The sequence below is a fragment of the Martes martes genome, assembly GCF_963455335.1.
Source record: "Martes martes genome assembly, chromosome: 9".
NCBI classification, from domain to species: domain Eukaryota; kingdom Metazoa; phylum Chordata; class Mammalia; order Carnivora; family Mustelidae; genus Martes; species Martes martes.
Window position 1 is genome coordinate 33146929 of NC_137896.1, and position 27941 is coordinate 33174869.

The 27941-nt window shown below is 39.4% G+C and overlaps 1 protein-coding gene across 3 annotated transcripts in view; it reads left to right on the plus strand.

Annotated features, from left to right (window-relative positions):
• The window catches only part of PLCB1 (phospholipase C beta 1), a 684602-nt gene that overhangs the window by 432621 nt on the left and 224040 nt on the right, over positions 1 to 27941 (plus strand). For all 3 annotated transcript variants that reach the window (XM_080813475.1, XM_080813477.1, XM_080813476.1), the window contains exon 4: positions 7525 to 7662. In XM_080813475.1, the coding sequence (XP_080669601.1) occupies positions 7525 to 7662 (138 nt within the window). The remainder of the gene's footprint in view (positions 1 to 7524; positions 7663 to 27941) is intronic.

Sequence of the window (27941 nt, forward strand, 5' to 3'; positions counted from 1 at the left end):
GGAAAATCCTCAATCTGTTCTTTGTTTTCTTTCTAGGGTTTGCCCATGGTCACTTTCTTTGTCACAGTCAGTGTGTTTTCCCCTTGCTCCGTCCATCTAAAGGAAAAGCTGAAAAATATTCAAGCCTCCCTCACCTTTCACTTGCCCGAAAAAATGCCTAAACAACATCCTCCAAGTCTTCTTTTCTGCATAAGAGAATGTTCACGGCACCGCATTTTAGAGTTGTGGTCCATGCAAGAGGATAGTGTTTTATCTAACCAGGCTTGCTGGCCGTGTCAGCTGCCTAAGCTATTAGTACATCCTGAAGAGAATGGCACTCCTCATCACATTCATTAAGAGGAGAGAGAAACTTTTATTTTATTTTTTTAAGTTTTTATTTAAATTCCACTTAGTTAACATGCAGTGTAATATTAGTTTCAGGTGTGTAATACAGTGATTCAGCACTTCCCCCAGGGCTCGTCATGCCAAGTGCTGTCCTTAATCATCTGTTCAACCTATTTGACCCTCACCTCCCCTCTGGTAACCATCAATTTGTTCTCTATTATTCAGAATCTACTTCTTGGTTTGCCTCTCTCTTTTTTCCTCCTTTGATCATTAGTTTTGTTTCTTAAATCCTACATATGATTGAAATTATATGGCATTTGTTGTTTTCTAACTGACTTATTTCCTTTAGCATTTTACTCTCTAGCTCTGTTCATGTCATTGTGAATGGCAAGATTTCATTCTTTTTTATGGTCAAGTAATATTCCATTAGGTATGTTTATACCACATCTTCTTTATCCATTCATCAATTGATAGACGTTTGGGGTGTTTCCATAATTTGATGATTGTAAACAATCCTGCTGTAAACATTAGGGTGCGTGTATCCCTTTGAATTAGTATTTTTTTTTTTAATTTCTTAAGGAAATACCTAGTAGTGTGATTGCTAGATCATAGAGTAGTTTTACTCTTAACCTTTTGAGGAACTTCCATACTGTTTTCCAGAGTGGCTGTACCAGTTTGCATTCCCACCAGCAATGTAAAGGTGTTCCCTTTTCTCCTCATCTTTGCCAACACCGGTTGTTTCTTATGTTGTTAATTTTAGTCATTCTGACGGGTGTGAGGTGATATATCCTTGTAGTTTTGATTTGCATTTCTGTGATGATGAGTGATATTGAGCATCTCTTCACGTGTCCATTGGCTATCTGTGTGTCTTCTTTGGAAAAATATCTATTCATATCTTCTGTCCATTTCATTTGTGGAATGTTGAGTTTTATAAGTTCTTTTTATATTTTAGATACTAACCCTTTATCAGACATGTCATTTTCAAATATCTAGGAGAGAAAAACTTTTAAAATGAAAAGTGCAAGAATAAGTATTGATTCCAAGGGAATTTGCTAATCTATCTTTTTCCCTTATTTTTTGAGAAGCAAATATTAAATTCAAGAGATTCATGGAGAAACATCCTGGATATAAGTTAATATCTTTCCTTTACAACAAAATATGAATAAAGCATAAAAAGAATTTGGTCTGTCTTCAAAGAAAAGGTAGCTTTATATCTAAAAAGTTTAGCCATACTTTTCTGAGATCGCTTAAGTATAACAAGGAATGTGTCACATTATTTCTGACTGTTTTACTGAGTGTTACTGGAAAGACTTTCATATACCTGATCCACTATATGAAAGATAAAGTTACATCCATATAACTGTAATTCAGGTTGAAAATATTGGATTAAATGCTGAGAATAAAATTAACCTAATATACAAATTGTTCCATAAACCTAAAATCCAATAAAGGTATATTTCATGAGGATGAAGAAGGTTTCTTTTCTTTCTTTATTTCTTTTTTTTTTTTTTAAGATTTTATTCATTCATTTGACGGAGAGAGAGAGATCACAAGTAGGTAGAGAGGCAGGCAGCGAGAGAGGGGGAGGCAGGCTCCCTGCTGAGCAAAGAGCCAGATGTGGCGCTCAATCCCAGGACCCTGGGATCATGACCTGAGCCAAGGGCAGAGGCTTAAGCCACCCAGGCTCCCCTGGTTTATTTTCTACACCAAAATTTTTCTGGTGTAAAAAATGAAATGTAGGGGTGCCTGGGTGACTCAGTGGGTTAAGCCTCTGCCTTCGGCTCAGGTCACGATCCCAGAGTCCTGGGATCGAGCCCCGCATCGGGCTCCCTGATCAATGGGGAGCCTGCTTCCCTCTCTCTCTCTCTCTCTCTGCCTGCCTCTCTGCCCACTTGTGATCTCTTTCTGTCAAATAAATAAATAAAATCTTTAAAAAAAAATGAAATGTACAGGTCTTTATTTTTTTTTAATGTACAGGTCTTTAAAAGGTATTTTATCTTGTGGATATCAAATATAGAAATAAAATAGCTTTTCTTTAAAAGTCATATTAAAGAATAACAGTTAAAACCGGCTTTTTTAACTCTTTGAAAAATCATGCTTTGGCTTGTGTTTATCCCTTTCATTAATTTCTAATATTTTGAATGATACAATTAAAGAAATACCTTATGTCTCAGGTATAGAATGGTCTTTAATTTCTTCAGTGGGTTATTACCTGGAAACGAGAATTAGTAACTTAAGCAACTTTCTTTGCAACAGACATGAAATAATTTAATCATGAATCCTGATGATTGAACGAAAGTGAGCTTATTCAGTGTGTCTCCATTTTATAACTCTTAGGGGAATGGCAGTGTTCTAGGACTTAACTTGCACAGTGCAGTTAAATTATAGCTGCCAAAATTCGTGGCTGGTCTGGTTAATTCTCACCATGGAGACATATCTAGGATATTCTCTGGAGAAAGTAGGCCTTGAGTGACAGTTTAGTGAAAATATGAAATTCCGAGTTCATCTCTCCTCTTATTTTTTTTCTGAGCTATATTCTTTAGTTCTTCAACAGAGAAATTGAACATTTTTACAGAATTGTAGAGATAGTTTGTTTTCTTCATAAAAATTTCAAGGGGGGAGGCTGGGTGGCTCAGTCGTGAAGTGTCTGCCTTTGTCTCAGGTTATGATCCCAGGGTCCTGAGATCAAGCCCAGCTTCAGGCTCCCTGCTTCTCCCTCTCCCTCTGCCTGCTGCTCCCCCTAGTTGTGCACTATCTCTCTCTCTCTCTCTTTCTTCTGTCAAATAAATAAATAAAACCTTTTTAAAAATTTCAAGGAATATATATCAACAGCAGCAACCAAGAAATGGGTTTGAGTCTGGCAGTAACCCAAGTAGGTAAACACCTCTCTGAAAACTGGTCAGGAGCTTCAATCAATAAAAAAATCTCAGACAGGGCAGCTGGGTGGCTCAGTCGGTTGAGGATCTGACTCTGGTCATGATCTCAGGGCCTGAGATTGAGCCCTCCTTGGGATTCTCCCCTGCTCCTGCGTGTGTGTGTGCGCTCTCTCTCTCTCCCTCTCTCTCTCTCTCTGTGCCCCTCCCTCTCTCTGGAAGAAAGGAAGGAAGAAAGAAATAGAGAAGGATAGAAAGAAAGAAAATCTTGACATAAAGTCCTCTATAGAATAGATTATTAGGAGGGGCTGATTTTCATGCAAATTGTCTGTAGGCTTTTGTTATTGTTACGATTTTAATTTTCTTCTTTCTTTTTGAAATGCAGCCACTCATATCTCCAGACCTGAGACTGATGTACCCCAGAAACAACCATTTTTTCAGATGTTTCCATTAAATTCCTTCTACCTATAAGGTCCTCCAAACACTTTTGTGCCTCTGTTTTTTATCCTTCCAGATGATGCCCTCTTTACCTATTCTCTGAGAGTCTCCTCTGCTGAAAACAACTCAGGGCAACTTTTGGTACTTGAAAGGACAAATATGTTTTTCACTATACCCTTCATATATCAACATGTTCAATAATGAGACCAAGGTTTGAAGCCACCCTGTCACCTTGGGATATTGAGTTCAAAATGAGAACTCAGAGTATAGGTAAAAAGAAAAGTAAAGTCGTTTCTTAAGGGAAAGAATGCTAACATAACCCAAGTTTGATGTTGATTAAAAAAAAGAAGAAGAAAAGAAATATAAAGAAAAGATATAGTTGTAAAGACAAATAAAATGATTAATGGTAAGAAAAATTCATATAATCGATTACCAAAAAAGGACAATAGAAAGGAAATTATTTATTATATACTTTAAACAATTTCTCTATTTTCTTCCAGAATTACATAATTTTAAAATATTGTGGTTTCTATTGAAAAATCATTTCTAAAATATTATTGTGCCTACAGTTCATGCTCAATATTCCTTTTTATTATTTATTGTACACCTGTCTCAGATATAGAGAGATTTACAGAATGGTCTCTCAGGTACCTGTTCCTCAGATTCAATCATCACCACCATCATTTTGCTAGTCTGCCTTATCCTCCCAATCCCTGACATTACCTCCAAGTACTGCATTCCACAGTTCTAATTACATAAAAATCCACTGTTTTTACAATTATATATAAACAACCATTAGTGGGAAAATGTTTACAGAGATGTTGCTAAGATTCGATTATCTTAGAAATTCCTGTTGACCATACCTAACAATATTGTCTTTTTCCAGAATTCTTTTCTTTTTTTTTTTTTTAAATGTATTTATTTATTTGAAAGAGAGAGAGAGAGAGCATGAGGGAGAAGGCAGAATCCCCGCTGAGTAGGGAGCCTGATGTGGGGCTCGATCCCAGGACCCTGGGATCATGGCCTGAGCTGAAGACAGAACTTTAGAAGACAGATGCTTAACTGACTAATATACCCAAGCAGGCCCAGAATTATTTTCTATATTCTGGCACCTTCTCTAAGTGCTCTCTACTTGCCTTGCCTTCCTATAGCTCAAGGACAACTCATGGGAAGCCCCTGATCCCCACCCCTCGTCCATGCAGTTCTGAGACGTGGCAGTCTTTAATCAATCACTATGTAATTAGTGTACAAAAGTGTTTTAAAAAGACATGAGAATTAGTAAAATAACCAGAAAATGGTCTGGTTTTAGGGACTGTGAGCCAGGAACTTCAGATGAAGACCAAATACATACGAAAAACATATTTTGGTCATCTGAATGACCAATTTATTTTTCTTAGAAATCACAATATCACAGATAGACTCTATAATCATTGATTCAAAAGTTCTCATTTATAATTTTAAGTTTCAGATGGTTTCTGAGAATTAAAATTAATGATCATTTTCTTTTCTACCTTTTGCTTCAAATGTGTTCAAAAACTATGATGCAAATTAACAAAGCAAAAAAAAAAGAAATTGACAAAACAAACAAACAAACAAACAAACAAAAAACAGACTCCGAAATACAGAGAACAAGCTGGTGGTAGCCAGCAGGGAGGTGGGTGGGGGGATGAGTGAGACAAGTGAAGGGGATTAAGTACAATTATAACGATGAACACTAGGAAATGTACAGAACTGTTTCATCATTGTATTGTACACCTGAAACTAATATAATACTGAATGTTAATTTTACTTGAATTTAAAAATAAATTAAAAAATTTTAAAATCAGGATGCAATTAACCATATTACAGAATAGCTAGAATCATTCTTTTTTTTTTAATTTTATTTATTTATTTATTTGACAGAGAGAGAGAGAGAGAGAGAGAGAAATCACAAGTAGGCAGAGAGAGAAACGGGGAAGCAGGCTCCCCGCTGAGCAGAGAGCCTGATGGCCTGATGTAGGGCTCGATCCCAGGACCCTGAGATCATGACCTGAGTCGAAGGCAGAGGCTTAACCCACTGAGCCACCCAGGCACCCCTAGAATCATTCTTTATTAGCCTTCACAAGAAGTCCATTCTTCCTGAACCTTTTCCTCTACTCTTTCATTGACACTAGAATGCTAAAAATTTTCCTTTTTTGTTATTGTTTACTTAATAAAATTTTTCCTCTATTCCTCTCCTTTTCTAGGTCATGCAAATTGATGTTCTTGTGATAGCATTTGGTCTTTCTAGGCGGGCTGATGTACTTGATAAGTTCCCAACCTGTTAGTGGAGTTGAAGTTTCAGTTATAGTTGGCACACCTTTGAGATGGATTTTTCTCTCTTCATGACTTACCTGAAAATGTTCCTCTTTACATAGTCTAATGGAGGAGAAAGTTTTATTAACTAAGAGAGGATTAATGACATTGAATGAAATAATTTGGCTGGGAAGGTTTTGTCTATTTTCTTTTTTTTTTTTAAGTCCACTTTTTCTTTGTAAGGATGCTATAAATAAAAACCTTAAAAAGGAGATCGAAATTAACCAGGTCCTATTGGCCCAGCATTTAGCTAAATAAATGAGAACAGAAATTTATTCCTTGCTCAGAAGCTGGCTGCAGATTTGCCAAGTGATTGATTTGATGTTAATTTTCTGCATGGACCTCTCATTTCCTATGAGAGGAAAATGAAATCAGCCAAGGTGAATGAGTCCTGTTTTAGGTCTTACTTTTAATTTGGGAGGTTCAGAAACCTCCATTTTCCAACAGGACTAGATATCCAAGGGATCCTCACTTATGGTATCCCGAAGAAGGGAACTTGCTCCGAAAAGACTGCAGAAGTTGTCTATGTTCAAATCCCAGTATGTTCTGAGGATGGAATTGAAATGAACATATTGATGAAAGGTGCCGCCATTTTGCCCAGTCTAACAACCTATTTCTTTACAATGGAAATCCGTGTTGGAGAAGGTCCAAGCGGTGACTCTTAGCCATGTTTCTGCCTCAACCCTGGATAGCATCACCATGTTCTGTTTCTATAAGAATCACCTTCTTCGTCTTAATGTGTCATGAATTGAGGACAGAGATGAGACTGTGTATTTCAATATGTGACTTGTGGGATGATTGGAGTGAATGAAGGGAGAATTATGGCACATAAAAATATGCTACTAAAAGATGTATGACAGAAAGAGCTATTGACTAAGGACCATAATTCTTATTTTTTCGAGGTTTATTGAGGTATAATTACCATATAACATTGTGTAAGCTTAAGATGTACAACGTGATGATTTGTTGCACACACATATTGCAAGACGATTGCTACCACAGCATTAGCCAACACCCCCCTCACATCATATAATACCATTTCTTTTTTGTGGTGAGAACACTTAAGATCTACACTGTTAGCATCTTTCTAGTATCTAATACAATATTATTAACACTAGTTCTCATGCTGTACATTAGGTCCTTACAACATATTCATCTTGTATCTGGAAGTGTGTAGTCTTTGAACAAAATCTCTTCATTTTACCCACACTCCCTGCCCCTGGTATCCACCGCTCTACTCTCTTGTTTCTCTGAGTTCAGCTTTTTTAAGATTCTACCTGCAATATTTGTCTTTCTCTCTCTCATTCATTTCACGTCATATAATGCCATGAGGACCATAAATCTTGAGTAAGAAATTCTCTCTTCACAACCTTTCAGCAAGTTGCTTGACCTCTCTGGGCCATGGTGGAGTTTGGGACTTCAATCATACTATTTTTTAGTAAGAATAAAAGACAATTTTGTTTTGAAGGCATTCTAAGTCTAATACTTTTGAAACTATGCTACCATATTGGAATCTCTAGTTATAGACTAACTTTTTTCAATGTTTATTATCCAGGACCCCAAGTTACGTGAACTTTTGGATGTGGGGAACATCGGGCGCCTGGAGCATCGTATGATAACCGTGGTGTATGGGCCTGACTTGGTTAACATCTCCCATTTGAATCTCGTGGCTTTCCAAGAAGAAGTGGCCAAGGTATGGTGGATAGAAACTTCTGGCCTTTGTCATCTCACTCTGAAACCTTGTGACATTGTATGCATCTCTGCAAGAGATTGAATTGTTGTCATATTTAACATGTGTTAAAATTACATCTAAAAATAATTCAGCTGCCAAGTAGAAGTGTAATTCAAATGCTTCCAAATAATGGCCCCTACTAAGAATTATGGAGATTTTTCATTAGGCATCAGGCATTTGATATAATTTCTTTGCAGAAGAAAATATAGGTGACACCACTTTTTACTTCACTTAAACACCTTGTCCCTACACTGTCTCTCTTAGCCTCATCCCAAACCACTTCTGACCCCATCTCCTTTTCAACCCTCTCCTTGAGAGCAGACATTCTTAGCACCTTATTAACTTCTTTTAACATACCTACCCCTTAGCCCACCACCATGCACATGGTAGCTGCTCAAAGAATATGAGAAGAAATGAAACAATTTTGAAACAAAAATTTCAAATAATGACAATAAATAACACATATTCTCCATTAAGCACTTGCTAATTTACTAGCATAGCAGGCCTTTCAGATACATGCAGAAATAACTAGAATAGAGCAAGATCATCAAATCAGAAGCCATCAATTTCTGGGAACCCTGGACTCCACTTTGAGACTTTCTTTGGAATAGTCCATTTGCCTGAAAATCAGAGCACTCAAATGAACATATCAAAAGAAGGGCTCTCTTTTTTCATGTTTACAGTTCACAGGATAGAAATGATAATCCTTACCCTTCATACCTTCCCTTTAAGAGTTAAGAATACGAGTCAAAGAATACTTTTAAGTCGTATGTCATATCTGTGCCCTTATAGAACTTCTCGTGTCAAGGATCACAGCTATAGGGCCAAGCCAGTCATCATTATGATCTATAAATTTTTAACCCCCAGTGGTCTGACAGTTCTCTGAGCTACACCAGAAATAATGACCTGACCTCTAATTTTTTAGTGATTATGATAGAGGCTTATTTCCAACATTTACATGATATCAGTCTTACTTCTTACAAAGGAATGAATGAAATGCCAACCAGTTTTAACAGTGTGAGGTCTTTAGAAACTACTCTCCAAGCCTGTGTTACAGACCTACTCTATTTTCCCTCTTTGAGAAACAAGTCATCCATTTGCTTCTAGAGGATACCTCAGACGTTTGGAGAGACTTCAGTTTTATGAAACATTCAGTGTGGCAGCGTTATACTCGCCTAGCAAGAGTTCTCATTCTGGTATACTGTTGGTAATCTGTGAGTTTACATACTTCATTTCTCAGTATATGGATGGATGGATGGATGGATGGATGGGTGAGCATGGATAAATAAATAGTAATGATTTGCAAAATATCTTTAAAATATCTTTCCCCAAATGCAGCCATATTCAGTTTTAAAAATCACCAATTCAGGAGATTCTTTAATTCTCAAAAACATTCAGTAAATGACAGTGACTTTTAGGGAGGCTTTTACTAAGAGTGAATATAGATTTTATATTATAAGCCAATCTACATATCTTATAGTGCATTAAACCTTTGTGCAGTTATGTTTAAAACATATTCAATTTCCTCCTTTCTGTGCACTCCTACCCACTAATTTTCTTCAGGGATTTTGATGTCTGAGCCATGTAATATTCCCCGTCAGGACTGCATCTGTAGACATCTTCCCAGGAGCAACTTGATGTTTCTGGTATAATTAATGAAGCTACAGAATATGTTTTGCCTTTCCTGCCTTCCCAGTAGGGTATTATTCTCCCCACTGAAACTGCTCAGCCAGAAGGTTAAGATTTGCAAACACCATTTTACTCTGAAAACTTACTTTCCCTCCTTCTAATTGTCAGTATCGTCTCATAACATCACACCGTTTATTTAATCTCTGGGGCCAATGTACACGATGCTTTGTGTAGTGCCAACACCAAAGGAGACAGCCTCTCTCATTATGTAGAATGCCTGACAGAAACCTGAGCTGCTTTGAAACTCGAATGTCCCCAGAAGAAATTATTTACAAAGGGATTCTGGCTCATTTATTCATTCAACACATATTTGTTAGTTGCCTTCTCTATGCCAACCACAATTCCAGTGTTAGGGATTCAGCAGTCTAGAATGCTGAGAGCCAGCATCCTGGGAGAAATAAACAGATAAATCACCATTATGAAGGAAATATATTGTAGGTCAGATGGAGATCTGTGTGGAAGAATAAAGCAGGAGGAGAGGGCACAAGGCATGGGAGAAGGGGGTTATTTCTTTATGGGGTATACAGAGAAGGCAAAAAATCTGAAGGAAGTTGTTCCATTACAGCAATATCGTAGATTTCTGAGAAATCCGTTGGATCAATTTTAAAAAATCAATCAGAACTAGAACTTGAACTTTCCTAAATATATTATTCCAGATTTGCATGCTTCCTTTCTTACATAAATCACTTGAATTTGAACTTTTTATTTATCCTTTAAGACAAGTGACTTTTTTAAAAGTTTGATAGAGGAGAACACTGTCTTTCAATTTCTCTCTCTGTAGTTGGACTAAAAATATGGTATCTCTTGCAATTATACAATAATCATACTTTTTGTTATGGAGCTTGGCTTTCCAACCACTCTATACCTAAAGGATTATCTTTCTTTGCTTCCTGGAGGGGCACTCCCTTTAATGTGCCAAGAAAACAGATGATTTCACCTTTGCCCTCTGAGTCGCATACTTCTCCAGGCATCCTCTGCTCCCCTAGGGACCAATGGACACCTGCACGTCTACTATCCCCTGGAACTCCTGGACTTCAGTCCATCTCCATGGGATGCCCTGATTTCTCCTGGGAGCCCTGGGGAGGAGGTGAATAACACCATCCTTCCTTTCACTTTTCTACCATTAACTTCCAATAATTCTCTACTCACAGCTACATGACTTGTGGCAAAGGTATCAGCAATGGAAACTAGCCAAGGCAGCAGAAGTTGATTCCCTGTGTTGTGATATAGGCTTCTGAAGGACTTTGGCTTTTATTGTGAGAAAGATGGAAGATTAAGCAGAGGGTGAACATGACCTGACTTAACCCTTTAGTCAATAATGGACTGCCTGGGGAGAGGCAATATTATGGAAGCAGGGAGACCAGTGAAACTACCAAAATATTTGAAGTGAGTTGTTAGTGACTTGGACCAAGGTGGGGCTGCATAGGAAATGAGAAGGAGTCTGTGTGTGTGTGTGTGTGTGTGTGTGTGTGTTTGTGTGTATTATATGGAGCGGGGAGAGGGAGGAAGAATCAAGAGCAGAGGTTTATGAATCGTATGTTGCATGCAAGAAAAAAAGAAGAATCAAGGAGGATGTTAGAGTTTTGGCCCAAGAGACAGGCAGGATGGAAATTTTAAGTAGAACACATTTGTGGGTATGTAGTTAGGGTTCAGTGTTGATTATGTTCAAATTGAGATCATTATTAGACACCCAACTGGATATGTTGAGTTGGATATACGAGCCTGGAGATGAGTGCCAAATATAATAGATTAATTTGGAAGTCATCAGGTCATAGATAATATTTAATGAGGCTGGATGAGATCAGCCAGGAAGTGACTGCAGATAGAGAAGATGTCCAAGACCTGAGTCATCGATTCGCCAACATAAAGAGATTGAGATAAGAAAGAATCAGAAAAGGAGGCCAGTGAGGAGGAGGCATTGAGGAGGTGTGTGTCATTGGAAGCCAGGTGAAGAGAGCATTTCAGGGAGAATAAAGTGATCAATGGTAGGGTCAAATGCTGCTCAAGATGAAGACCAAGAATGGACACTTGTGTTGAATGACATAGAGGTAGCTAGTGACTTTGATCAGAGTAACTTCAGTGGAGTGGTGGCGTCAAAGCCTATTGGAATGGGCTCTGGGGAATGTTGACAAGGGAGAAAAAAAGAAGCCAAAAAAGATTGCTTTTTTTTTTTTTTTTTAGAAGTTTTGATATGAAAGAGAAATGGGAAGCAATGTCCAGAAATGGTTTTTAAGATGTGAGAAGCAACAGTATACATGTATGCTAATAGGAATGGTCCCATAGAGGGAAACAATGTGTCGATGTAGGAGAGAAGAGTTGCTAGAGCAAGTCCTTGAGTAGGAGAAGCAGTAGGATCCAGTGCAGAGCTCAGTAAACTACAGCCTGGGGGCCACTTCCGGTCCACCACCTGTTTTTATACTTTTATGTTAACACATTGTGTCTATGGCTGCTTTCTCTAGACAGAGATGAATAGTTATTCAATGCTAATAAGGGGTACATGCGGTACATGCGGTGGAGAAAGTTGAAGACATTTTCTGTTTGCCTTTACTTTCTCTATGACAAAGGACACAGAAGCCAGCAGCTGCGTGTAAAGGTGATGTGAACCTTTAAGCCCTTCTCAGCACTACTTGGTGCATTTCTTTGAAGATCTGGCTATAAGGTTAACAGGGACTGCCTCCAAAATAATGTTGTTTTGAGCATATTAGCCAATTTATGAGATCAATGCAAATTCTTCCATTGGTCAAGAAGCTTAAAGAAAAAAAACAATTGTCTTCTACCTGCCCAATACTAGACCCTCTTTTGAATATTCTGCTTTTCTTTGAGGTGAGGGGCTACTCAGAAAGAGACTTCTTGTTGTGTACACCACCCCCTATAGTCACGCAGTCTGAACAGCATTGCAGTCACGCCATAAAACAGATTGGTCTGAGCCAGGGGCTGGAGTTCACAGGATTGCCATGTGCTGGGGTTCACCTTCAGATCTCATGGATTCAGTGTGCAACTGTTGGGAGATCAGTCTTCACTGAGAGAATCTCAGCAAGGAAGGAAATCTGTCTCGTGTTAGCAAAGAGGATTCCCAGGAGGCAAAGACAGCAGGTCTTCCCTCTAGGTTCTGGTCCTTTTCCATGGCTGAATCCCTGGAAGCTCATGCCCTCACTCAAACTCCCCAACTCCTATCTCCAATCTTTGTTCAAGGCGGTATCTTAGCGACATACCCCATCACCCTAAGAAAAAAGATTGGCGATTCAGGCTCTGATATTCAGTCCTAAGTAGTTTGACACTCTGATAGACCCCGTGGGTGGGCGTATTGTTGAACCACTGCCTCCTTTGGCAGATTTCAACCCAGGTGTTGCTCCAGTGTGTTAAGGTGCACTGGACTGAAACAGCAAAGATCCAGTGGGGTAAGAATGAGATGTGTGTTGTCAGAGTTGTGCAGGGGAGATTTTGCATTCATTTCTCGGCACAAGGTTTGCCAGATGCCATTGCTTTCCATCCTTAATTCTTTACACACTAAATTCTCTGAAGCATTTATAAATAGGAAAGCATGAAATTTAACAGGAATTTGGCCAGATTTTTTTTTAATTTTTTATTGAAAAGCACCAATTTTGACTATACAATTTGTTAGATTTTTGAGAAGACAACCCACCCATGTAAATAGAACCCAGATCAAGAAACAGGACATCACCAATACTCCAGAGTCTACCCTACTAACGCACCCCTAATTTTTCTTTTATGAGAGAGAGAGAGAGAGAGAGAGTGTGTGTGTGTGTGTGTGTGTGTGTGTGTGTGAATGGGAGAGGGGCAGAAAGAGAGGGAGAAGCAGACACCCTGCTGAGCAGGGAGCCCTACATGGGACTGGATCCCAGGACCCTGAGATCATGACCTGAGCCAAAGGCAGACACTTAATGGATTGGGCCACCCAGGCGCCCCTAACACCCCCCTATTTTGACCTCCAACTTTATAGATTCGTTTTACCTGTTTTTATAATCTCTGTAAATAGAATCAAGAAGCATGTCTTCTTTCTGGCCCAACAACATTATTATTATTAGTATTCAACATTATAGTTAGGAAACCCTTCTATATTTTTACATGTGGTTACAGTTTAGTTCATTCTCTTTGCTAAAAAGTATACCATAATTTATTTATCTATTCTACGGTTGATGAACATTCAGGCAATTTCCACTTTAGGACTATTATAGATAGTGTTGCTGTAAACATATGCCTTTCTGTGAGATAAGTGTTGCTGATCATAGATCTTCATATGTTCAGCTTTGATAGATAATGGCACTTTACCAAACTGTTTGAGCCAATTGGTATTTTAAACAGTAATTCACACACGCAAAAATAATGTTTAATAATGGATGTCTGTATGTTAATTTATTACATTTTGACATCATAAAATAATGAGCTTTCCAAAGATATGCTCTATAAAGTGAACATCAGCCTTGAATGACTCTCATTTTAGATTTTTCAGGGAAACTCTGCCATGTCTGCAGCTATGAATGTCATAGAAAATATTGTTCACTCATTTTGAGGGTATGACCTGGGATTCCTTGGAAATTTTCCTTGCTTGGTTGCCCACCATTCAAATACTTGAAAGCTCTCTGAATTTCCTAACTAGCTTTCACCTCTCCTTCCTTATCCCTCTTCCCCCTGCTTATGTTGTTCAAATTCTTGACAGGTCTCACTTAGAGGCACCTTCTACCTATTTTCTTAGAACTCTCTCTTTGCTCTCCAACTATATGTGACCATCTGTATAAAAATCATCTTAAAAAAATAAATAAATAAAATGAAATTTTGAAGAAAGAAAGAAAGAAAAAGCCTTCAAACCTGATCATGCTTGAAATCTTCTTCATTGCTTATTACCTAAAAAATGAAGTTTTCTGTGTATTTCATTCATTCATTTAGTGAACAAAGATTCATTAAAGGCTTAGTATGTAGTGACCACCTCAGTGGACACTGGGGATTGGTTAGTGACCAAAACAAATATAGCCCCTGCTCTCCGGTGCTGACAACTCACGGCTTGGACCCCTCATACCAGTCTTCTCCAATAGCTCCTAACTACCTGTGATTCTTTCTGCCTTTACAATTTTAATTTTGGTGCCTTCAGAATTGTATATCTTACTAGTCTTCACTTTTCCATTTTGTCCACCAGGAGAACTTCCAAGCCTCCTTAGGGACTAAGCTTCAATACAACTCATCCATCTCCCCCTCCCTCCCATGATTTCCATGCATGAATAATGGAGTTTCTTCTTCCGCTCTTTGGTGAACCCCATGCATACTTTCTGTGTCATTTATCACACTGTAATTTTGTATCTGACACCCTACCTTCAATTTCAGAGCTACTTAAAGTCAGAAACAATAGCTTCGTCATTTCTGTGTTCCCAGGATCTAGCTTAGTGTATAGTATGTGCTCAGTACATGAGTCTTTGAGGGAAAAAGAAAAGAAAGAAGAAGAGAGAAAGAGGAGAAGAGGATTTGGAGCCCTTGAAAACAACAGATAGATCGTGAGAAACTTCAAGCCATGGGGACTTGGAATACATGTATTCTGATCTCGTTTTTTAGAAGTGAAGGAATTCAAGCCCCTTAGCGGGTTGCTCCAGGCCCTCTCTTCCCAGCACAGATCTCTCTCCACGGTTTGCCAAGGTTTTCAGTAGCAGAAAGGGATGGCAGCAACTACAATGGCTCCCATCCTGTTGATCTTTCCCAAACTCAACCTTGTTCCTGCTCATGGAGTCATGGTCCCTATCACCCTCCCCAACCTACCAGTTACTAAGATGGCTTTGAAGAGTCAAATAGTTGACGCCTTTCAGGTGAAGAGAATGAGAGAAGGTGCTATGGGGGTGGGGGGCTTTTTTTTTTTTTAAGAAAAAAGAAATCATGTCTACAAAATAAAATTGGAAAAGAGAAGAGAAAGAGAAACCAGTGAAAGGAAATGCCGCAGCAACACTAGCTTGCTGCTCCTGATCTAGAACTTGAGTCAGCAAAAACTGGGAATTCTCTTAGACATTCCTCCAAATTAACAGGGTTTTTAAAACTGACCTCAAGCGACATGAGGTATATATATATACACACATATATATATATATGTGTGTGTATATATATGTGTGTATATATGTGTGTATGTATATGTGTGTATATGTATATATATATACATATACACGCATATGTCTGTGTGTGTGTGTGTATTCTGGAACATATACACTGAGATAAGAATTTTCAGACACTAATGTATTTTGTACAAAATATGTAATTTATCCCTTTAACTAGGACCAATATATGGTGAGGCATGGGTATAGGTCTGATTTTCTTAAAACAAAAATGATTAAGAAGAATAAAGGTATCATATATTGTTTTCAGCAGTGTATTTTGGAGCAAAATGGAAAACTGTGCAGGACCTCCTCGGGGGCAGAATATATATGCCAAAAAGATTGCCATTTACAAATGGATTATTGTGTTTTATGAGATCTTCATTCACTTCTATTCCTGTCCTCATATCCTTAAAACGTTCCTAGGTCATCTTAAGATACTCCCCCTCCCGATTGTAAATAAGGGCCAGGCTCTCACCGAGTCAGTACACTGTACTGTTGGTCTTGGAATTTTGTGGTCGTGGATGTGCTCTGTTGGCAGCTGAGATTCTTTCCAGATTCTGCATTTGTATTTTGGATGAGTGTGGAGCAGATGAAAGAGGCGCATCTTAAACTTTCAAATTGTGAAAATGTCACCCATATGGAATGTCCGTACGAAAGTTTAAAAGTTCAAAAGTCAAGAGAGAGGCATTCATAATAAAAAGAGAAGGGAAAAGGCAACTTGGACATTAATCTCCTCCTTACACCCAGATAAGAACCAGCAGCCGCTCTTCTGGTGACTGTGGAGGAAAGCCCCCGCCCTCCGTCTTCTGGGTGTCTTTTCTGCATTCCTCAAGCAAGAGCTTCTTTTGAGTCAGGCAGTGTTTAAGGGATCCACATAAAGGAATGAATGCCAAACTGAAGGGAAAATATATACCCTCCGGCACAGAAATGCATGTGCTTTCAGAGTATGGGCTGCCCTGAGTGCTAACCCAGTTTTCCCCAGAAAGGAAAGTCAGAAAGCTGCTTAAGAGCAGTGCCCCCCCTTTCCTTCCAAACACCCCAAAACACTGAAATGAGCTGCTGCCCCCTCGTTCCTACACCTCCCTGCCTTCTGAGGCTCATAGCTGAGTAAGCCCTAATCGTCTGTCTTTGTGGATGGTCTTGAAGCAGGCAGGCAGATTAAAACAAACAAACAGGGATGCTTGGCTCTGCCAGTTAAGAGTCTTCCTTCAGCTCAGGTCGTGATCCCAGGGTCCTGGGATTGAGTCCCGCATTGGGCTCCCTGCTCAAAGGGGAGCCTGCTTCTCCCTCTGCCTGCCCTCCCCCTGCTTATGCACGTGCATTCTCTCTCTCTCTCTCTGAAATAAATTTTTAAGAAAATTAAAACAAAAACCATAATATTTTTGGAAGGAAGAAGAGCTCTAAAAACACTGGGCTTCCTTGTTTAATTACTGGGGAGAAATACCTGGGATCCTCTGAGAGTGGCAGGTTGATCTGTGTCCTCTACTGCCTTAGTATCAGTTGTCATTTTTATGCTCCTAGTACATCAGATGCTCCCAATGAACAAGCTGCCCCTGAGAATGAAAAAAAAATTAAATACTTTGTCAATAATTTTCCTAATGACTATATAATGATAGTCATTCATTCATTCATTCAACTAATACCCAATTGCCTGCTGTGTACCAGGCATGATTTTTGAACACCAGGGATAAGCTAAATAGACAAAAATGTTGGTCTTTGTGAAGACTACAGAATGGTAGGGGTAGGTTGACAATAAACACAATAAATAAGGCAGTGCCAGGTGCTAGAGAGAAATAAAGTAGGGAGGGGGAATAAGAAGTGCTAGAAGGTGGGGGGGGTGCATATTTCAATTGTAAATAAATTGGTCAGATAAGGTTCCACTGAGGTGATGACTTTTGATGAAAACCTTGAAGGTGGTGGAGTGGGTCAAGTGGATCTCATGGAGGACAGCAGACCCTGAGATAGGTGGGTACTTGGCATGGGATGGGGAAGAAGGAGAACAGTGAGAGATGAGTCAGAGAGCTTGGGAGAGGCGTGACAGGTGACCCAGATAATGGTGGGTGGCTCCTGTAAGAATTTGGCTTCATTTCCAATGACACGAGTAACTTGCATCACTTTGATCAAGGGATTAATTTGCTATTAATTATATTAATATTATACAGTATTAATCTATTAATTGTAATATATTTTAACAGGATTGGCCTGGCTGCTCTATTGAAAAGCCATAGGAGGGATGCAGAAACAGAAACAGGGAGAGCAGAGTGCTTGGGGTGGAGATAGTGAGAAATGGCTGGCTTCTGGATATACTTCGAGTGTAAAGCCAAAAAAATGCCTAAAACCATACTGATGGATTGGACACATGGCATGAGAGAAAGAGGGAGCTAAGGATGATGTCAGTTTTGCTGGTATTGCATTTATTGAGATGGAGAACCAAGTAAGGAGGGAAAATCAGAAATTTGGTTTTGAACATAAGGTTTAAAATAGTATACGTCCAAAGCAGTAGAATAAGCACAGATGTGACTTGCTGTCTTTCTTGAGATACTGTGAAAATGAATGATGGTAAAAGAACATGAATATGTAATGACAAAGAGAATGAGATAGGGCCCAACAAGATGACATATTTCAATAAGTTTGCAGAAGAAAATGAGGAGAGTACATGATGGAACAGAGTGTAGGTTCCATAGAGAACCGTAGCCAACAAGGTCACTGAGCCCCTCGGAATCAGTGGAGAGAGGCCCCAGACTTGACAACTACCAGCCCAACAGATTAGGGAGCACAACATGGAAGTGGAAAAAAGGGCGAGGAATTAAATTATATTTGCAATTTTGTAATCACATAAATTTTTATTTTATCAGTTTCAGACCTTTAGAATCAATTTATATGCACATAATTTGATGAAGTTTAGAATATAGGTGAGGTTCAGTGGGGTGGAGTCCAGAGCCCATGACCAAGAAAGAATTCTTGAGACATCTTTGGTGCAAAATGGTGGTTTATTAAAGCACGGGGACAGGACCTATGGGCAGGAAGAGCTGCTGCCCCAGGGTTGTGAGGGGTGGCAGGTTCTGTACCATGGGGGTGGGGGAGTAAGGAAAAGGGAGGTTTCAATAGAAATTTCATATGCTAAAGAGGACCTACAGGATACTGGAGGGCTTGAGGCCTGGCCACTGCAAGGTTTTTCCTCCTAGCAAGGTATTAACATTAAGTTAGTTGGGAGATTCCTAAAGAGTGTCACGTATGTCCCACCCAGGAGTGGGGGTGGAGGAAAGTTGCAGGATGTCAGCTTTTGCTTTGGCCTCAGCAAGCCTTCTGTTCCCTCATCATAACTGAAGTCAATTATGGATCCTGGACAAGGAGAAAACATTTCAACTTTGATCATTTTGAAAGTAAACCTAAGCTAACAGGAGTTGGAGGTAAAAGGATTGGCAGGTAATTGTCCTCTTCTCACAGAGAAGTCAGGTAATACCATCTTTAATTGGTGGATTAAGAAATGGCTTAAATTATGTTGCTTGAGGGTGTCTGGGTGTCTGGGAAGAAAGACCAGTGGTGACAGTTCTGTCGGGGGAAGGAGAAAGGGCAGATGGGAGATGGTATAGGAGATCAGAGTTGGATATTGATAGTTAAGTCCTAAAATTGGTCAATCAAGAGAAAGCAATACAGATTATTTAGAAATAGGGAATCAACTCCCAGGAATTTAAGAATAGAAATTCTGAGAATAGTTGTCAAGAAGTAGAATAGGGTAAGAGTATCACAAGCAATCATTGCTTTTTCTTTATAACCCCTCTGGACTTTTTTTTTTTTTAATCTATGTATGTGTTTCTTTGATAAATAATAAATTTTTAGATAGCTACCATTTACTAAGTGTGTGTTGTGGCTGTCACTGATCTAAACATTTAATACGAACTATCTCCCTTAATTCTCGCAACAGCCTGTGAAGTAAATCCTATGATTTCCTCCTTCTTATAAGGCAAATGAATCTTGGACAGGTTAAAAAACTTGCCCAAGATGATTCTAGAAGGCAGGGGTTTCATTGACCCTGAGTAACAATAAAAGAAACCAAACTTAAGCTTAGATAAATTAAGGATTTTTTACTTGTTTGCATCTTGTTTGCTTCTGCTTCCCCGCCCTCCCCCCACACCCCCATACAGTAGGAAGCCTAAAGAGTTTTTGGCATCATTCGGTGACTCAAGGATAACAAGGCGGAGACCCTATAGTTGCCATGGCCATTTCCTCATAGATCAAGAGGGCTCTGCAGCTCCAGCCATCACAGGTGTGGTCCCAACAGCAAAAAGAACGGAGCCTCTATATCAGGTACCTGATGTAGAGACGTTCCTCTCAGACGTCTGCTACCATGTAGTTCTTCTTTTGTCACATTGCCACCCTAGCCGCTAGAGATGTTGGAAAATGCAGATTTTTCAATTATTGTATATTGCTGTCCTGAATAATGTCAGGTTTCAGTGAGGAGAGAAGGAGAAAATGGGTATTAGGAGGTGCTGAGCAGTGGACCCCACACTGAGCAGTGGGTCCCAAAGCTACAGAGTAGCGCAGTGGGGTCTGAAATCCAATAAGGTTTATTTTTAAATAAACAAGCAAAAGTGTCAATAATATGAGGGTGAGTAAGAACCATTACATAAACTAATGACAGTATTTTAATTTTAAATTAGAAGAGAAACACAAGTTATATTCAAGGTTCACCCTTCCACAGGCAATGAGAAAATCATCAAGAAGGAAGCAAATGGAGCCAAAGGCAAAGAGTAATTTTCCCAGTGGAGGAAAGGCTAACAGGATAGAGTCCTTACCAAGGGCCAAATACCCCTGCATCTAAAGGGAAAGAATCCAGCTTGTAAAACAATTTAAAATAAAGATGGGGGATATAATTACAGCATGTAAAACAAATTGACTTCCAAATGAGAAAATTATATTGTAGCAGAATTCCATAGGTTAAGTTATAACTTAATGAGGAAGTACCTGTGTGTAGTTTACTAATCACATTTCAGGGAATGCAGTTTCAATTTTGTCAGATTTCATTTAATGGATGAACAGCATCACTTTACTCCCAAGAAATTATGATTGCTCCTCTTATTCCACCTGATACACATCTTACCAAAGAAATTAGCTGAAATTTTTTCTTTAAATTTTTTGTTCACTTGATCTGCTTATACGGAATTACTTTTTCAACAATAAACAATGCTATCGATTATAATTACAGGCCCCGCTTACATACACTTACTGTCTATAGTATGCGGCAATCCAGCGGATTCAAACCAAAGTACTCATTAGCACTGACGCTGCTAGGCTTAGAAGACATAATAGCAAGTGTTTTCACAAAAGTGATATGAGGCTTTTGGAAAGAACCATTTCAAGAATATGGCAGGTTGACGTGAAACCCATGGAAAGGAAGCTTCAGGGGTTTCATATAAGGGCACTCGATCAACATTTTCTCAGCTGTACAAATGAGCGATGACTCAATCAACTAGCTGGAAGGGGAGGAGAGTGTCCCTCAGCTGGGGCTCCAAGCACATCTGAGATTCACAATGGTAGAGCTGAAAACCTCTCATCTTGAGAACTTAGCCAGAGCAAACATCTTCCTATTTTCTTCCACACTGCGCCGCAGATGCTGCTCTTTTCAGAGGCTTTATTTTTTTCCCTTTGAAGAATTCTGTTAATATTCATTTTAACTTGATTTCACCACGTTGCATTTTTCCCACGGAGCCAGGGGAAGGTCAAGAGGAGTTGGAAGGAGACTTGGGCTATCCTATACCTGTTACCTCGCCAAATGTGGATCCTTGAACTTCCATGTCTTGCAAATTGCACTTTCAAGCATGTGAACTCTTCGTTAAGTCATCAGGGGACCATGTACTACAGCAATGCTTCACTTCCTGGAAAAAGATAATGGGGCAACAGTCTTTCAGAAGATAGCTTGAAGTATAAAGCATGTCTGTGAAGCCCATGTAGATGTCCTAAGCCCTAACCCTAAAGCTTCTGTACTTTCCTAATTGGAGAGCTTCCTCAACCCGATGTTGTACACAGTACTCTGTGTTCTTACAGCCTGTTCCAGCAGAGTTCCAACTGCAATAAGAAATGCGTAAAGGGATTATCCAAAACCCTGTAGCCAAGAAGGGTGATCGAATACTTATAATAATGAGAAAGACATAAAACTTAAGTTCAGAAGGCATTCATTGGAAGGCATGGATATAATTCTGTTTCATTGACACATTCATTCATTCATGAAGTCAACTCAAGTCAAAAGTGTGGATTTATTGCCCATTGTATAAAAAGAATGGGATGCAGAACTCTGAGATCCCACACAAGATATGACCCACACCCTTCTTTTTTCTTCCATCTGCTAAAAGAGCAGGTACTCCTGTGAATAGATGTATGCAGTGTTTTTATTCCCTTCCATCCCTCCACTCACTGCTTCTCCCCCAGTTCCAATGATTTGGTCTGGATACTGCTAGGTTCTTACCTGACTAGACTGTCTTGGAGGTAGACCAATCAGAGACCTTTGCCAGGATTTTTCATACTGGAAGTAAAGTCATCAGACTAACTCTGGTGGTGGGAGGGGCCGTGTGTAACAACTTTTGGGGTACAGTTGATGGTCACAGGAATGAAGCTGGCCAGTAGAAAAAATAATTCCTCCAGGTAGGAGAGAGCAATGGAAAGGCAAAAAAGACAATCCCCTTGACATTTAGGCCCCAGGTTCCTGAAGTCTTCTATTATATCTCCCCCCCCCCCCCCGCCCTGCAGTTTGCTTAATTTTTCCTTCAATTATAGGAAATCTCCAGGGTCCCTCAGAAATTCTCCTATTTCTCAGGCTAATTTGAGTTGTGCTTTTGTCAACTATAGCTTAAAGATATTTGAATCCCATAGTATTTTGGAAATAATTATGCACCTTTCCTTGATATTACATCATTTGTGTGATATAATTTTCTAGTGTCCTGGTAGTGATAATACTGGGTCTTAATATGCTTTCTGGTTTTTGTTTTGTGACAACCTTTTTTCTCTGAGTATAAGATGAACATTTTGACTATAAAATATAAGACCTTCACTGCCACCCAAAGCAGACACTGTACCAGAAATTTTACCAAAACTCTAAATGCTCTATGTAATATCCTAAATGCAGTGACTTCTCCGACAGTCCTTTCAGCTTTTAATGAAAGTCTTTATAACTCATAGACCATTTTTCACCATGAAAAGACTCTTTACTGTACCATTAAGACAAATGCTCAATGAGATGAATTCTGATGCATGCCAGTAGGTGAGAGAAATGTGCTCAGCCAGGCAATGCAATTCTGAGTGAGAAGCAGTGTTCCTTCTTACCCAAATCCCAAACCGTTACCCACTTATGAGCAGAGATGATGGGAATGACACTGTTATCACTGAAGGCAGTAGGGGTCTGCCAAAAAACAAAAAATAAACAGATAGCTATTTGAGATCATTAGGACCTTCATATGTCCCACAAATATTAACGTGTCTTGTATAAATTATTATTTATTCCAGAAATCTTTTGAAAAATAATACAATAGATTGAGAAATTGAGACTTCCAGATCAGGCACCGTGGAAATACCAGCTTTGAGATAATTATCATTTGTCACTCCTTTATTAGGGTAACCATGGACTCATAATTTCTATATATATTCAGTATTCCTTTTAGAATATTTTTCTTTCCCAAAGAACTCACTGCATGAAGACATGTTTTAGGGGACAGAGGCCACAGTCTGCCTTTTCTCTGTGACTCCAGATGCTTGCTATCAGGTCACAACCACAATCTGGATGGATGCCGGGCACACCACGATGTCCTGGGCGCCATTTACAACACGCAGTCACTGTGTGGCACTTTGTTTCTCTCAATAGGAATGACACTGACTACTGTCCTGTGCTTGAGCTCAAACCTCGAACAATAACTCTCCCCTTTTTAAAGACAATAAGCTCAAATACCCTAAAAGTGAAATGGATTAAGAATGTTAATGGGGAATTTGCAGGAAAAAAAAAGTGAAACAGCCCCAACGCATATAAAACGATGCTCAACTAAGCCAGTAAGTCAGAGATGCCTATTAAGACCTCTGCAAGATCCACAGTGCATCCATCATACTTGTCAACATTTTCTGAAAGTCTGGCAATGGCAAGTGTTTTTGAGAATATGGTAAAATGCAAGCTCTCCCACACTGCCACTGGGATCTTAGTGTACTTCCCACTTTGGTGAGCAAGTATTAACATCTGATAAAGATACACAGATTCTAAGAATTCATGATATTCAGCCTAGAAAATCTCCCGGATGTGACTTAAGGCAACAGGAAATAGGTTTATGCAAACTAGGCTTTCTGAAGGAAGAAACCATAAATGTTCATCAACAAAATAATGCATTAATAAATTATACCTTCCTACAGTGGAATAGGATAGTTTAAATTAATTAACTAGACCCACATGTAGAAGCAAGGATACATTGAAAGGCATAATGTCGGTTGCAATAGTTATTGGCTAAAGATGCATACTGTATGATATGTTTATGTACTATTTTAAATATACAGATGTCCATCCAAACCAGGGACCAGCAAGCCGTTTTTTGTAAACAGCCAGATAGTAAATACTTTGCCCTTTTGGCTCTCTTGCTAAAAGAGAGCTCTCAGTCATGGCTCTCAACTCTGCCATTATAGCCTGAAACCAGCCACAGACAATATGTAAATGAACAAACATTGCTGTATCTCAATAAAACTTTATTTATAAAAACAGATGACAGGCTGGATTTAACCCTCAGGCCTTAGTTTGCTGAACCATGATCTCTACCACATGAAAATAGATTTGGTATTGATATCTACCTTGCAAGACAGAACCTGCTCCTGGAGAAAGGGAGAACAATGGGATCAAAGAGAAGCATTCTGCGCATAGCATAGAATTAATCTGCACTGCAACACCCTAAGGATACGTTTTTTAAAAGGTCCTAAAATAAATATGGCATGGTGTGAACGTTTATCACATTTTGATCTGTTTTAGTTACAGTATTCTCTGTACTTCTTTGTGTAAGAGAAATATGTCATATTGAAAGAAAAGAAAGATAAAAACATTAAAATATTACATGTAACATAAATCAGAACAATGGGAAGGAGAAACGTCTGCAAGAATTCTATTTCTTCCAGAAGACTCTGTCTTTGTATATCCCTTGCAGTGACAAGTTAAGCCAAGAAATTAAGAGGTGTGAATGCCAATGGGGGAAATTTCTCTCTGTTCTCAGAACTAGTCATCATGGCTGAGCTGCTGCATGACTGGCATTTGGATCTAGAGCAAGGGTTGAGCATGTTGTGACTGATCTCTCTTTACTTTGGTTAAAGCAAGTGCAAATAGAAATTGTGACCTTCCTCTATCAAAGTTCAAAGACTTTAGCCCTGCATTTTGTGACTGACCTCACCCCTTCTCCATTTTATCTCCTCTAATGCCATCCTTGTACCATGTTGTTAAGGTGTTTACTTCATAAATGCTATAGTTTGCTTAGTACAGCCATAAAGTATATAAATTCCAGCAGCAAATGTCCTGGGTTCAAATCTCAGGTGTCCCTATAGTGAGCTGCATGACCTTATGCCAGTTAGTGAATGCCTCTGTGCTTCAGCTTTCTCATTTACACAAATGGGGTGGTAATAACAGAATTTATCTCAGAGAGAAGTTGTGAGGATTCAATGAGTTAATTATTTACCAAATGCCCACAACGGTGACTAGCCCCTGGTAAGTGTTGAGTCCATGTTTTATACAGAATACAGTTAAGTGGAATTACTTATCTTTTTTATCTTGTTGAACTGTATCAGCCACCCTAAAATTTTCTAGAACAAAATGACAGAGTGCACAGTATCTGAGAGTACAGGGTTTGGAGCCCGAGAAACCAATGATTTTATCCAAAGTTGTGACTTTTATCAGCTCTGAGAATATAAATAAATCTTTTAAGTGCTTTGAAACTTGGAATCGTCCTCTGTAAAATGAGGCTAATAACTGTACCTACCTCCTAAAGAATTGTTTTAAGAACTAACGAAAAGATCAGATGCAAAGGACTTGGGTCAGTTCAGAGTAAACACTCAGACAATACCTCTGAGAGTAATTGACAATTGTGAAACAATTGTTGGCAGTATTAGGCAAACACATAAATCCTGTGCCAAGAATGGAGGAACTGAAATGGTTTTAGAAATAAAGTAAGTCTGCAACCTGGTAGGAAAACTTGCTATCTATAATGGCGTCATACCAAGCAGCTCAGTAAGTGTGCCCTCACCCGTGCGGTGAGGGAATTGCAGAACCACTCTTGTAGAGATTAAGGCACAAACCTGCCCACTTAAACTCCCGATGAAATTCCATGCAAGTTGAATTTCAACTCTGTTTTCTCTCATTCAGGTCTCTGTTGTGTGCTGTGAGAAAAGACTGATCATAAGACAGAGAATGTCACTTAAGAAACTTCAGGGTTGAAATAGTGGAAACAGAGCCAAGCTTCGTGGCAGTCATCAGAACCCTTGTCTATCAAAGTAGAAAAACCAACCCTCCACGTTGAAATAAGAAGCTATCCTTCCAGTGCCAAACTCACCAGGGCCCAGCACTGGACGTAGGAGAACCCTGCCAGGGTGGGCTCGGTCTGTCCTGCAGTAAAACATCCCATAATCTCAGGATGAGTTAAGGCTGCTTTAAGCAGCTCTGGCCACAGGTTTTAGCCATGTTGTTCTTAATGCAGCTGTGAAAGCCTTTTGGTTATTCTCAAACAAATAACCAAAACAACCTCTTTATTTGGTTGGGGAGCAAGCACACAAAGATTAGAATAATGTTTCCTAAACCGAGTCCTAGCTAGTCCTAGTCCTAAACCGAGTCCTTACTACTAAAAATGCTGTTACCAGCCCAGAAGAATGCTCAAACAAATGTTAATATGCATAAAAAATACAAGGGTTTCTTGAAAAACATGTGGACTCTGAGTCCCAAGTTCTGGTGTAGAGCTTAAAGTCCTTCATGTCTACCCAACTTTCCATCAGTGCTGCAAGTCTACTGTAAGCCTTGCTGCTCCTAGTATGGTTCAGCTGACTTTGCTTGGGATGCACATTCTCTGTGCACGCTTCCGAATCAGCATCTGCATTTCAGCAAGACCCTCTACCTCTCCTGCCCCCAGCAGTTTATGTGTACATGAAAATTTCAGAAACACTGTTCTAGAACGTATGGGAATCCATTCCCCCAAGCCTTTGGTTGCACAATGTAGTCTGGTACCCAAAACTCCTCAGATACGTTATCTTGCTATAGCTAACTCCAGAGCACTCTGCCCATGTTCCTTCCAGTCCTTTTCCACTTTTACACACAATGCTTTCACTTCCAACAGCCAGGACCCTTGTCTCTTTGTTGGTTGCTCCCTCTGGATCTGAAACCCCCTTGGCCTACTATCAAGGAAACCAGGAAGTGCCTGGGGATTTCCACCCTCTCCAGCAGCCCTTAACCAAAACCAACAGGCATGGGCATTGCCACACTCCAACTCCCTTGTTCTTCATCAAAAACTCAACTGTGAATTGTGGTCTATATCAGGATGGAGAAAGCCAAAGTTATGATCTTTCTTCTTCCTTCAACCCTTCTACTCCTTTCCCTTTCCGGTCCTGCTCAATCCCCTATAAAGTTGCCAGAAAACCCTTCATAATAAACCCATTCCTCATAAATCCCTGTCTCAGGATCTGCTTCGAGGAAACCAAAGTAAGACACATGCTGTTTTAGTTCAGTGTGATATAGACTGAGACCAGCACCCAACCAAGAGTTGGGTGATTTCTAAAGTTGCCTTGGTCACTGCGTTAGTCCCTGAATCCTTGGCGTAGCCTGGATTACATCTTTAGAACATCTCGAAAGGCTGCAGAAAGCCAGTGAATTCTAGGAATTCCACACTTGGAAATTTAGATGCTCACATTCTGAGAATGTGATGAAAGTAAATTACACTTGACTTGCTGAATGAACTAACTGGCTGTGCGCTGAATGTGGCAATGATGCTGTCCTTCAGCTGGCTTTATAAAGGATCCCTAAAAAGAGCTAAGGATCTAGTAGATCTGCACTAACCAAATGCTATAGCCACAGCCACCAGCTACCTGTAGCTAACTGAGTACTTGGAAGGTTGCCAGTGCAAACTGAGATGAGCTGTAAATGTAAATTCCATACCTCACTTCAAAGACTAAGCACATAAAAAGAATATAAAATATCTCAATTTTATGTTGATTACATGATTAGTAATACTTATGAAATATTAGCTAAAATAAAATATATATTAAAATTAGTTTCACCTGTTTTCTTCTACTTTTTTTAGGATTTTATTTATTTATTTGACAGATAAAGAGAGACCACAAGTAGGCAGAGAGGCAGGCAAAGAGAGAGGGGGAAGCAGGCTCCCTGCTGAGCAGAGAGCCCGACTTAGGGCTTGATCCCAGGACTCTGGGATCATGACCTGAGCCGAAGGCAGCCACTTAACCAACTGACCACCC